This window comes from Euleptes europaea, chromosome 20, assembly GCF_029931775.1.
Source record: "Euleptes europaea isolate rEulEur1 chromosome 20, rEulEur1.hap1, whole genome shotgun sequence".
NCBI classification, from domain to species: Eukaryota; Metazoa; Chordata; class Lepidosauria; order Squamata; family Sphaerodactylidae; genus Euleptes; species Euleptes europaea.
In genome coordinates, this window is record NC_079331.1 from 2,952,849 (window position 1) to 2,965,913 (window position 13,065).

General features: G+C 48.2%; 1 protein-coding gene across 1 annotated transcript in view; it reads left to right on the top strand.

Moving 5' to 3' along the window:
- The window catches only part of LRRC49 (leucine rich repeat containing 49), a 30,940-nt gene extending 20,641 nt beyond the window's left edge, over positions 1-10,299 (top strand). Inside the window, exons 13-17 of the mRNA XM_056865851.1 lie at positions 1,180-1,417; positions 3,069-3,254; positions 5,161-5,270; positions 6,446-6,599; positions 10,073-10,299. Of these exons, the coding sequence (XP_056721829.1) occupies positions 1,180-1,417; positions 3,069-3,254; positions 5,161-5,270; positions 6,446-6,599; positions 10,073-10,279 (895 nt within the window). The 3' untranslated portion in view covers positions 10,280-10,299. The remainder of the gene's footprint in view (positions 1-1,179; positions 1,418-3,068; positions 3,255-5,160; positions 5,271-6,445; positions 6,600-10,072) is intronic.
- Positions 10,300-13,065: the final 2,766 nt, after the last annotated feature.

The following is a 13,065-nucleotide window of genomic DNA, read 5'->3' on the forward strand; positions in this document are numbered from 1 at the left end:
TACTGAATCAAATCCTTGGTCAGTATTGTCTACTCAGACCGGCAGCGGCTCTCCAGGGTCTCAGGCTGAGGTCTTTCACATCACCTACCCTTTAACTGGAGATGCTGGGGATTGAACCTGGGACCTTCTGCATGCCAAGCAGATGCTCTGCCACTGAGCCACAGCCCCTCCCCAGGCTCAGGAGCTGTCTGAAAGACACAATTCTTTTAAAAAGGGGGTGAAAGTAAGTCGAAGCAAGCCGAGATTATTTCCCATGTCGCTGTTTCCAGTTTTTTTTTGCGGGGATTTTTATATCTGTACGTGAGGAATTTGAAGATTGTGCCTGTACAGCCAGTCTGGGGAAAGTAAACTTAATGCGCAGCGAATGTTCTCTGGGCGGTGCCTTCTCTCCTTTATGATTCCAGAAATTGCCCAATTGATGCTGTTGCCAGTAAAAAAAAAAAATTGGCTCAAGGGATGAATTCTTTCCAGTATGGGCCTTGGCCCGTAACTGCTTAGAAGGCAAATTAAATTGGGCAATTAAAATAAAATAAAATTAGATAAAGCTATTGTACGTTACGCGAGCAAATGGTTTGTAGTACAGTTGTGAGACAAATGGGAATGTTTGACGGGCTTGGTATCATATGCTGTATTAAGGAATATACATAAAAGGCAAAGGTCCCCTGTGCAAGCACCGGGTCATTCCTGACCCATGGGGTGACATCACATCCCGACGTTTACTAGGCAGACTTTGTTTACGGGGTGGTTTGCCAGCGCCTTCCCCAGTCATCTTCCCTTTACCCCCAGCAAGCAAGGAATATACATAGTAGGATTTTATTTATTTACCGGTAAAACATTGTCGGCTGCCTTTCTACCTTGCAGAACTCAAGGTGGCTTACAGTGTAAATAAACAACAGTTATAAAAAATGCACATAAAAAACCACAATTTAAAATCTCAATTAGGACTGCCAATAAATTTTTTAAAAAACCAAATCAGTCAAATGCAGTCCTAAATAAAAAAAAAACTGTCTTCAACTGACTCCTGAAGATGGAAAGAGAGGGAGCAAGATGCACCTCCCAGGGAAAGTTGTTCCATTATTGATGGGACGATTGCACAAAGAACTTCCTTCCCCCCCAGGCAAGAGGGGTCCCTCCACAAGAACTTGCTTCTAAGAATGGTTTTTTTCTTTCTCTGCTCAGGTCTCTTGAGTCCCTGTTGAGCAAAAGCGTACAGGGGTTGTCCATCATAGACTGTCACTTGGTCGAAGTAGAAGGAGACACCCTGTATTTGTATGGCTCGGGGGCTCTGGAATCCCTGGACCGGAACTGGAGTGTTCAGACGGCTGGAAACGTCGCCACGATTGCCTTCATTTTCATAGACTTTGACGAACTTGTTCCAGTATTACCCAAGCTAAGGATTAAATTTCCTAACTTTGTGGTAAGAAGCTTGTTTTCGGGACTTTTGTCAAATTGAACAAGCCCCCTGTGTCTTTTTCGTCAAATAACTCTTTACCTTTTCTGTTTTCTGGTGTTTTAATGGATGTGGTTTCTTGTAACTTGTCAGCATACCTATTCTCTCCAGGATCAGAGGAGCGTGCCTATGATATTAGGTGCTGTGGAACATAGGCAGGATGGTGCTGCTGCAGTCGTCTTGTTTGTGGGCTTCCTAGAGGCACCTGGTTGGCCCCTGTGTGAACAGACTGCTGGACTTGATGGGCCTTGGTCTGATCCAGCAGGGCTTTCTTATGTTCTTATGTAGCCTTATTTAGTTGCATGATGTGCAGCTTGTAGCAGATAATTTCTCCTTTGTTCCTTGACTTGCAGTTGTATTACATGGATTTTAGATTCCCATGTATTCATGAGAAATGGAGAATCTTTCACAGGCACCCTCCTCTGACCTTATGCTACCGAAGTGAGTAGGTTGCTGGTCTGGGAGAGAACCCATAGATACCAAGCTAACACATGAACATAAAAAGCCACCTTATGCTGAATCAGACCCTCGGTCCATCAAGGTCGGTATTGTCTACTTGGGTTGGCAGCGGCTCTCCAGGGACTCAGGCCAAGGTCTTTCACATCACCTACCACCAGATCTTTCTAACTGGAGATGCCAGGGATTGAACCTGGGACCTTTCCGGAGACTCCAGTTTCTAACACTTGAACATATGCATCCCTGCAGCAATAGATGGAAGTACAGTCCCTGCTCTAAAAAGTGCTGACAGGTGGTAAAGGTACTAAACGTCTTAAAAACTTATCCTGGAGAGTCTCCGGCTCAGCATAATTCTTCACACTCTGGATCTCGGAACAGTCCAATCTTGGATTCATATTGCAAAATGCTTTGGCATTTTTGACCACTTTCCAAAGTGTTTTGGCATTCACCATGGTGGGTGGGGAGAGACCGTGGCTCAGTGGCAGAGCATCTGCTCGGCATGCAGAAGATCCCAGGTTCAATCCCTGGCATCTCCAGTTAAAGGGACTAGGCAAGTAGGTGATGTGAAAGACCCCTTCCTGAGATCCTGGAGAGCCATGGAGAGGGGCCGTGGCTCAGTGGTAGAGCATCTGCTTGGCATGCAGAAGGTCCCAGGTTCAATCCCTGGCATCTCCAGTTAAAGGGACTAGGCAAGTAGGTGATGGGAAAGACCTCTGCCTGAGACCCTGGAGAGCCGCTTCCAGCCTTAGACAATACTGACCCTGATTCAGTATAAGAGGCTGTGGTTCAGTGGTAGAGCACCTGCTTGGCATGCAGAAGGTCCCAGGTTCAATCCCCTGCATCTCCAGTTAAAGGGACTAGGCAAGTAGTTGATGGGAGAGACCACTGCCTGAGACCCTGGAGAGCCACTGCCGGTCTGAGTAGACAATATTGACTTCGATGGACCGAGGGTCTGTCAGTATAAGGCAGCTTCATGTGTCCATGTGAACTGGCACATGGCACAAGTCTCTCTGTGTGGACCTGGAGAGTTTTCGGCTTCCCTGCCATTGAGTGTTAACGAAGGAAGGGCTGTTTATGAATGAGCCGGTGCTAGCTCTATATCACCAAACTAGCTCTATATCACCACCTAGTGGCAATATATGTATACTCCCTCCCTCTGCAGCACTTGAAGTTCAAGGAGACCAAACTCGTCATGCTGCAGCAGTTCAACGCCTTAGCGCAGGTCCGCCGCATGGAGCAGCTGACGGTGGACGCCCAGGGGAACCGGGTGGTCAGCTTTACCTTGTGGAAGTACTACGTCCTGTTCCGGCTGAGCCATTTCAACCTGCAGAAGATCAACGGGGTGGAGGTGAGGAGTGCGTGGCGGGGGAGAGGCCGTTCAACGAGATACCGCTTGAGCGGTGAGAGCCGGTTCAGGTCTTTCAGGGCTTTCCCCCAACCTTTGGAATTTGAACACGGGGCGGTGGGCGCCACGAGGAAATGGCTGCCGCAGGAGGTGGAGCCAAACACAAAATGGAGGCCCCGGGAGGCGGAACCTATCACAGAATTTTCTAACAGTTAGAGCGATATGATAACCATTTTCAAGGACTTGAAAGGCTGTCATACAGAGGATGGCGCCGAGTCGTTTTCTGTTGCCCCAGAAGGTCGGACCAGAACCAACGGGTTGAAATTAAATCAGAAGAGTTTCCATCTAGACATTAGGAAGAATTTTCTGAAAGTCAGAGCGGTTCCTCAGTGGAACGGGCTTCCTCGGGAGGTGGTGAGCTCTCCTTCCCTGGAGGTTTTTAAGCAGAGGCTAGATGGCCATCTGTCAGCAAGGCTGATTCTGTGATCTTAAGGCAGATGATGAGAGGGGGGGAACCTTGGCCATCTTCTGGGCAGGGAGTAGGGGTCACTGGGGGTGTGGGGGGGAGTTAGTTGTGAATCTCCTGCATTGTGCAAGGGGTTGGACTAGATGACCCTGGTGGTCCCTTCCAACTCTATGATTCTAAGGAGTGAGGTTATGCATAAGTTTAATAGTCAGCGTTTCAGATAAAAGCTCAATTTAACAGGATGCCTTGCGAAATAAACATGTTGTGTTGTGGTGGTAGCTGCTACTGAGGCAGCTTAAAAAAATACAAATCTGCCTGTCCCTTCGCCTTTCCAATGTCCGGTCAGGGGATCTAATATCTCAGCCGATATCGTGGGAAAAGCCAGGCAGCAGATTTTGTCTTTCTTTGAGCCAAAAGGGAAAGGTGGGGGCTAGAAATATTTTAATAAATGCAAAGTCAAGAAGCGAAAGTGCTAAGAAACTTCATGCCTTGCTGTGTGTTTTTTGGTGAACTCCAGGATTGTTTTACTGGCGGTACTGGCCTTACCGGGAACATTTCATTAATGGACAGTTGGAAACCGTTGCTTGTAATTTAGTTATGGTATCTAGTAACTAGTAAAATGTCTAGAAGTACAAACTGAAGGATTTATTTTGTATGTTCTTTTCTTGTCCATATTAATCATGGAACAGAAGAAAAGGGAGGCCAAAACTCTCAACTCAACTGAAACGTCCCAGAGGGAGGAAAGAAGAGGCCAAGGGGAGGAGGAGATAAAATAGTTCTCTTTATAAATTTAGGACATAAAGAAAACATGCTGTTATTTCTAATACCCTCTTGGCGGGGAGGTTTTCTTGGCCAAATACGTTTCAAAATCATCCCTTAGTTTTGAGCCTGTTTGTGAGTGTATGTACGATGCAGTCAGAATATTTGAAAATATACAAAAGTCCCCCTCTTCCCATCCTTTAATACACCTGGATGTTCCACGTTGCGTATGCCCGTTTCAGCAGCCATTGGCGATATCAAAAAGACTGGTTAGGTTCGAGTCCGGTAGCACCTTAGGGACCAGCAAGATTTTCGGGGTATGAGCTTTCGAGAGTCAAAAGCCCCCTGCGTCAGGTACCCTTTGCAAGAGTCCAAAAAGACTGTGTTTTGAAACAGTGACAGTATGACCAGTGGTTAGATCGCCGGAGTGCCATGCCCAAAAGCGATGTTCATGTGGGAACTGCTGTAATGTGTGCATTGCGAGCCGGGTCTTGGGTTCAGTTTTTACCTCGGCCTCTTGCTTGCTAGGCAAGTTGCCGCCTCTCACCATCGCGTCGTTGACGCTGGGGACCAGACTGGCCTACTTTACAGGGCTGCTGTATCAGTTGCTGAAAGAAGAGGGAAGTTGCAAGATTGCACCCCCCTAAATGCAAATACTCCTAACATCATATATCCCTTCTGTAGGTTACACAGAACGACTTGATAATGGCTGAAAACCTGTTCGGCATCCTGGCGTATGTCGCGTCTTCAGATTTACCTTACTGCAACCTTCTTTCGCTGCTCGGAGAAACCAGGTAACATAGATGCACGTGTATGCCTATGTGTATTCACAGCAGCATTATTCGTTCAAATAGAAAGCCGTCCGGTTCTCGGTTATGCTCACAAAAGGCTCAGAGCCGGGACACCTGCAGACAAGGAAGGAGGTTCTTCATGGCTAAGGGATTTCCCAAGTTTGTTTTTGTGTTCAAATAGAGTCATAGAATTGGATGCGGGGGATAGAGGCCATCTGGTCCAACCCTCTGCTCACCGCAGGATCAGCTTAAAGCGTCCCTGACAAGTGTTTGTCCAGATGCTGCTTGAAGATTGCCAGTGAGAGGGGAGCCTGTGTACTTGGGATCATAGAATCATAGAGTTGGAAGGGACCACCAGGGTCATCTAGTCCAACCCCCTGTACAATGCAGGAAATTCACAACTACCTCCCCCCCCCATATCCCCAGTGACCCCTTACTACATGCCCAGAAGACGGCCAAGATGCCGTCCCTCTCATCATCTGCCTAAGGTCTAGAATCAGCATTGCTGACAGATGGCCATCTAGTCTCTGCTTAAAAACCTCCAGGGAAGGAGAGCTCACCACCTCTCGAGGAAACCCATTCCACTGAGGAACTGCTCTCACTGTTAGAAAATTCTTCCTAATATCTAGACGGAAACTCTTTTGGTTTAATTTTAACCCCTTCGTTCTGGTCTGACCTTCTGGAGTAACGGAACACAACTCGGCACCCTCCTCTATAGGACAGCCCTTCAGGTACTTGAAGATGGTTATCATATCCCCTCTCAGTCTTCTCTTCAGGCTAAACATCTTCGTATGCAAACCGCTGCCACCCCCACTCCTTTCCTAGGCATTGCCAGCTTAGAGGAGTGTAAGAGTGTACTGAACTTCCTGTATTTTTTAATGTTACGTTTTCATTTCCCCTGGTGTTTAGATTCCTTCCCTCCTTATTTCGGAGAACTGTTTACAGTGTCTGCCAAATACCCGTGTTTATAAATGATTGCAGTTCTGTGATAACCGGTAAATATCTCAAGGCCATTTTGTATGTACATGAAGCAACAGGAAGCGTAATAAACCGGGATCTTGCAAATGTTGTAAACAGATGAGCCCCCGATAAAAGGCCACGTTGGCGGTCGGGGCGGTCGGCAACAAAGATCTTGAAAGCAGTCAGGCTTGTAAATCTTGCATTTGTTGGGTCTGCAGGAAAAAGCAATTGTGTTATCTTTTGGAGGCCAAGGGGAAGAAATTGGGGGCTGCTGGCGAAGAGGGCAGCGACCGGCGTAAGCTCGGAGGGGAGAATTTGAGCCGGTCTATGTTGAGCTACACCACGCGGGACTCCCAGGCAGAGAAGCTGGAGGTATGGAGCCGGATTGGGGCACCTTGAGAAAACCCCACGTGTTTGTTTTTTCTTGCAGTAGCCCATCTACTTCATAATCAGCTTCTTTTATATATTTTTTCTTTTCCCTGCAAAACTGGCCACAGTTGACTTCCACCCGCTTGCATACCGTTTATTTCAAGATTAGGCTGGAACGTAATGGATACCTTGCGTGCCATAACGGTGCAGCGGCACTGTTAAAAAATACCCCGTAAACGGTCCCTTACGTTTATTGTAAACAGAGGGTTTTTTTTTCAGCACAGACCGGACTGCTTGCATACCCACGCTTTTTCCACCCCCACCCTCTTCCCTTCATTCGCCTGTAAAACAAGTATAAATAGGTTAGGGTTTCACAAACGGCAAAAGGACCATATGTATAATGCAGCAAGGATGTGCCATTGGGGTGAACAAATATGGAATTAGTCTCAAGTTCCAGGGTGCCTGTATGGCTTTCCTTGAGTGTGTTTCAATTGAGGCTTGTTTAAAAGGGCCCGTGAGTCTCTGTGAAGCCCGGGCGGAGAGGGAGCCGGACGTGTGCAGACGTCTGCTGTCCTTTTCCTAAAGGGCTCAGAGCTATTCACATGCACTATCTAAGTTAATTCAGGCAACCAGGCAAGTAGGTGATGTGAATATGAAAGTGATAACAGTATCTGCCTGGCATGCAAAAGGTCCCATGTTCAATCCCTGGCACCTCCAGTTAGAAAGATCTGGGAGGGGCTGTGGCTCAGTGGTAGAGGATGTGCTCGGCCTGCAGAAGGGCCCAGGTTCAATCCCCGGCATCTCCAGTTAAAGGGACTAGGCAAGCAGGTGATGTGAAAGACCTCAGCCTGAGACCCTGGAGAGCTGCTGCGGTCTGAGTAGACAATACTGACTTTGATGGACCAAGGGTCTGATTCAGTATAAGGCAGCTTCATGTGTTCAACCTCCCCCACCCCCCGCCCCGTAAGTCTAGTCAGGCCCATTTTCTATTTCTGATTGGAGAAGAGAGAGCTGTAGAGCATTGGTGGCTGAGGTCAGGTTGGAGCCACAGTCTTCCTGATTTGTAGCCCTCTCTCTTACCCTCTGGGATGCATCAGCTGTTTTAAGGCTGTGTATGTATTTGTGTATTATACGGAACGAGTTAATGGCCTGTGAAGAATCATCGGGATGAGAACAATTTGGAAATCCCAGCCTTCAATATCTTCCCCCTTCCAGGATGCTCCAGGAACTCAGGGCCCCGAGCGGACGGGTTTCTTTTCCCCTCTTCTCCCCCTTTTTTCTTTTAACCGGCACTCAGCCACTCTCAACATTCCATCCCCCCCAGGGCATATTTAATTCTCATCAGGCCATGATCTGAATCGTCTCCCCGCCCCTCCCAACCCACCATTTTGCTTTATTTATAAAGGAGTTCCCCAGATAGGCAGATAACCCCTACCTGCCTTGCCCGTGGTCGGCCCCATTGTGTGGCTTTCGTTAACCACACTGGGGACCAGCTGTGCACTATGGCTATTCCCATTCAGTGCAGAGGGTTTCCATGAGAAAAATGAAGCCTACGTGATTTAAAGCTGCTAAGAGTACACAGGGCCAAGCAGCAGTAAGCTGTAACTTCCCTGTCCCTTCCTAGCGGAACAAGGGGGCAGCAGTGAAACAGATCCCCCGTGAGATCTCTCGTGGTTGCCAGTGTTGTGCGGTAATTGCAGTAGGATGTGGGATCTGGGAGACCCACGTTTGAGTCCCCATTGTGCCATGGAAGCTTGGGATTGTTCTCAGCCAAACCTACCTCGCAGGGTTGTTGTGAGGATAAAATGGAGGAGGGAGGTAGCGGCTGCCAGTTCTTGCCCGTCATCAGGAACAAACCAGCACCAGAAATGTGGTAGTGCTGGTTTCCTACTTCAGGATGGAAAGCTATGTCCCCCAATTTATGTATTTGTTTTTTTAGGTCTAGGCTCCTGGAAGGCATTTGCCCTCCTTTTTTATTTTATTTTATTTTTTTAATCTACCCATTCAAAAATAAGCTCTGTGTGGCTTGGGGTGGCGCGGCCCCACGGCCTCACGTTTTTTTCATCTGCGCCATAAATCAGTTGGATTTAACATGGTTACGGCTTTCAGAGGGAAAAAAATTGTTATAGGGCTTTTGTCGAAAGCCTTCGTAAAAAGAGGATTAGGATAATTGAACACGAAGGGTTTTCCGCGGCAACAATACGTTCCCCCTCCCCCTTCCCTCCCCCCACCCAAGACTCCCAAATCAGGCTTCCCATAAAGTCAGCTACAGGCAAAACCGTATGGCTTCTCTTGGTTTCCGGTGATGCGCCTTTCCCTTTGCAGATGTTGGCATCTGCTAGATAGATACGGAAATGTAAGACGAAGGCTGTTCCGGAAGCGACTTTTCGCAGTTTATGTCCAGATGCTAAGGGGTGGGGGATCACCCAAGCAGATGCATCTTTGTACGGTGCGAAAGCGTGGTGCATCTTCTTCTCCCTGAATTAAGGTAATCCCTTGAAATCCCTCTAGGCCAGTGGCTTCCCATTTTACAGCACCAAATTCCATATGTATTGTAATTTATCCAGGTAACTTCATGAACCATTTTGTCCAGTTCTGCCCTATTGCCAGCTTAGAAAAGATCCCTTGAATAATTCCGTTTTCCATAGTTTGCGGAAAGCCAGGAAGAAGAAGAAGAGTTGGTTTTTATATGCCCACTTTCTCTACCACTTAAGGAAAACTCAAACCGGCTTACAATCCCCTTCCCTTCCCCTCCCCACAAAAGACACCCTGTGAGGTCAGTGGGGCTGAGAGAGTGTGACTAGCCCAGAGTCACCCAGCTGGCTTCGTGTGTAGGAGTGGGGAAACGAACCCAGTTCACCAGATTAGCCTCCGCTGCTCATGTGGAGGAGCAGGGAATCGACCCCGGTTCTCCAGATCAGAGTCTGCTGCTCCTGTGGAGGAGTGGGGGAATCTTACCCGGTTCTCCAGATCAGAGTCCACCACTCCAAACCACCGCTTTTAACCACTACACCACGCTGGCTCTCAGGAGAGCGGGAGCCTTCCCGACCTCCTCAGGCAGGCCATTCCACAAGGTGGGGGGCCACGACGGAGAAGGCCCGGGTACCAGCAGTGGTTGCTTTTGCCCCTATCTTGTGACCGGGCAACTCTTTGAAGTTATTGAAGTGTTTTAGTTCTTAGCATCCTTTGGCTGGCTGTTCTAGCTGAAAATGAGCCTTCCCCATGTTTTGCGGAAGCGCCTTGGTGACTCTCAAAAACCTGACCCCCCCACTCTCCCCCTTGAAGTCACACTTTAGAGAGCGAGAGAGAGAGAGAGAGAGCGATCCCGTTACCTTGTTTGTGCGTCTCCTTCTCTGGTAGCGACTGAGATATATGATCCACTGCCTCTCTCTTATGTCTTTGGCATCTTTGTAATTAAACCCTGCCGTTGCCGAAGGGATTTGTTTCCCACCCTCAACGATGGTCCTTTTGTACAGGAAGCAGCGGACAGGAAGAGGTTCTGCCATGCCTACGTCCAAGACTTGGTGAAGGATGCAGCCGACATCCATACGAAAAACGAGTCCCTGCAGAAGCTCTGGCCGCAGATGTTCATTGAGCTTGTGCGGGACGCGGTGATCGAGATCCGCAGCAAGGATTCCTACACGAAGCTCTGCCTGCAGCGAATCGCCAGTCAGAAGTCGTGAAACGGAGGCTTCTTGGGCTGATTGGTATCATTCTGCGTTTGTTTTTCCACAAGGGACGAAAACGATGTCATGAAATCACCGTCATCCCCCACTCCGTAACGGATTGCCAACGAGAAACCTCATTTTCGTAGTCCGGTATTTCTCTGTCTTATTTCCAGATGAGAGGCTCTTGTTTCTCGCATCCACCTGCGTGATGGAAGCGCATCCTCGGCTGAATCAGCAATATCCCGGCAACCCGACGTCAGTGTTGTGTTCGACTGAATCCTCCCCGTCCTCACTACTATCTGTGGTCAATGCGGCTCCTGTTTCCGTGCGGGAGCGCTAGTGTTACGGAAACCGGCCCCTCTTCCCCGACGCTCCCCTTCCGAATTGTTTCCTCGGTTTGATGCTCTCCCCCGCTGCTGTTATCGGTCGAGAACACTGGAGTTTAATAACTGAAAAGCAAATAAATTATTCTGTTTATAAATCCCAGTTTGAGGTTTCGAAGACCTTTTTGTATTAATTCAGTTTTCAGGGTAGAAGCTTTCAAGGGTCAAAGCTCCCGTCGTCTGTGCAAGAAAGGAATGGAGATCCCCAAAAGTGCTCCAAAAATCTTGTTCGTTTTGAAGGTGCCACTGAGCTCTAATCTAGCTTGTCTGGTATAGCATCCTTTCTCAGCTGGCCAACTGAGGCCTCTGCGAAGTCCTTAAGAAAGACAATATCCACCCCCCATGTCATATTCTCCAGCAGCTGGTGTTCAGAAGGGTGCTATCTTTGAACAGTGGTGGATTCACTTAGCCATTGTGGCTACTGGCCATTGATAAAACCCATGCTCCATGAATTGGTATAGTTCCTTTTAAGTTAACACCATCACTACAGGGGCTGTGGTTCAGTTTGTAAAGCATCTGCTCCGCCTGCAGAAGGTCCCAGGTTCAATCTCCGGCATCTCCAATTAAAGGGATTAGGCAAGCACGTGATGTGAAAGACCTCTGCCCTGAGACCCTGGAGAGCTGCTGCCGGTCTGAGTAGACAATACTGACTTTGATGGACCAAGGGTCTGATTCAGTAGGAGGCAGCTTCATGTGTTCATCGTATAGCAGTGAACGCCTCCCTCTACAATCAGTAGCAGGAAGCCCTTGACGGAGGTGCTAGCAGATCCTGCAAACAGTATGAAAGAAATCCCTAAATTGTGTAAAGGTAAAGGTGAAGGTCCCCCGTCCAAGCACCGGGTCATTCCTGACCCATGGGGTGATGTCACATCCCGACGTTTCCTAGGCAGACTTTGTTTGTGGGGTGGTTTGCCAGTGCCTTCCCCAGTCATCTTCCCTTTACCCCCAGCAAGCTGGGTCCTCATTTTACCAACCTCGGAAGGATGGAAGGCTGAGTCAACTTGAGCTGGTTACCTGAAACCCACTTCCATCAGGATTGAACTCAGGTCGTGAGCAGAGCTTGGACTGCAGTACTGCAGCTTACCACTCTGTAGCCAGATGCAAATGATCTGATTTTTATTATGTTTTTGCCACCAGATTTGCATATTATGAATAATATGCAATTGCTCAATTGCTCAAAGATAAGAAAGCTAAGTCCCAGGGTTGGATCCGGAATTGGCAGTTTCCACCGAATCCCCCTTCCCATTGCAGAACTCCCTCATGTTGTTCCTTAGGGGACAACACAACACTCCCACCCCCCCGTTTCTTAGGAACAGCATTTTGGGATTATCACGGGGAGAGGGGAGAAGAAGAAGAGCTGGTTTTTATATGCCGACTTTCTCTACCACTTAAGGAGGAATCAAACCGGCTTAAAATCACCTTCCCTTCCCCTCCCCACAACAGAGAGAAATGTTTGTAATCATATTTTTATCCTACCCTTCCTTCAAGGGTGGTATGTATGCTTCCCCGTTGTATTCTCACAACAACTCTTTGAGGTAGGTTAGATCGAGAGAGAATGACCGGTCCTGAGGTCACTGTGAACTTTTCCGGCTGAGAGGGGAGTTTAACCTCTTGTCTTCCTCTGTCTAACCACCACACCACATCAGCTGCTTTGCGGGTTGCTCTCCCCCCAGTAATTAATAGTTTTAAGACTTGCTAACATAGTTGGCCATAAATATAGCTTGCTAATAATAGCTCTCTTGGTGTGTCTTATCGAGTTGATCTCCGTTCCCTATTTTTTTTACTTTTCTTGAGTTCTCGTCGGCAGGCCAGCAAGTTCAGATGAGCGGGGAAAGGGATCCTCCGACGTGGAGGTTAATCCGTCCCGTTGCACTCCTCGACCGAAGAGTTTTTGCCAACGAGAGGAATTCAGAAGGCTCTGCTGTCCCCACTTACCTGCTTGTCCAGGTTAGGTTTCCTTGGTTGAAATTCTGCCCAGGCACAACCTGTCACCCACGGCAGTGGGTACAGATCCTTGAATTACAAGTATGTGTGGTGTTTGAGTTGGGTGCGCTTTCGTTCAAACAGCGGAATTCTTCCGAAAAGTGTTGGGGTTCGGTAATTAAAAGATCGGTAATGTACCAATCTTCTCCTGCAACTCAAAGCTTTAGGGAATGCTGTGCGACTTTGTTAAGAAGAAGAAGAGTTGGTTTTTATATGCCGACTTTCTCTACCACTTAAGGGAGACTCAAACCGGCTTACAATCACCTCCCCTTCCCCTCCCCACAACAGACGCCTGTGAGGTTGAGAGAGTGTGACTTGCCCAAGGTCACCCAGCTGGCTTCGTGTGTAAGAGTGGGGAATGAAATCCAGTTCTCCAGATCAGAGTCCACTGCTCCAAACCCCTGCTCTTAACCACTACACCATGCTGGCTGTTTT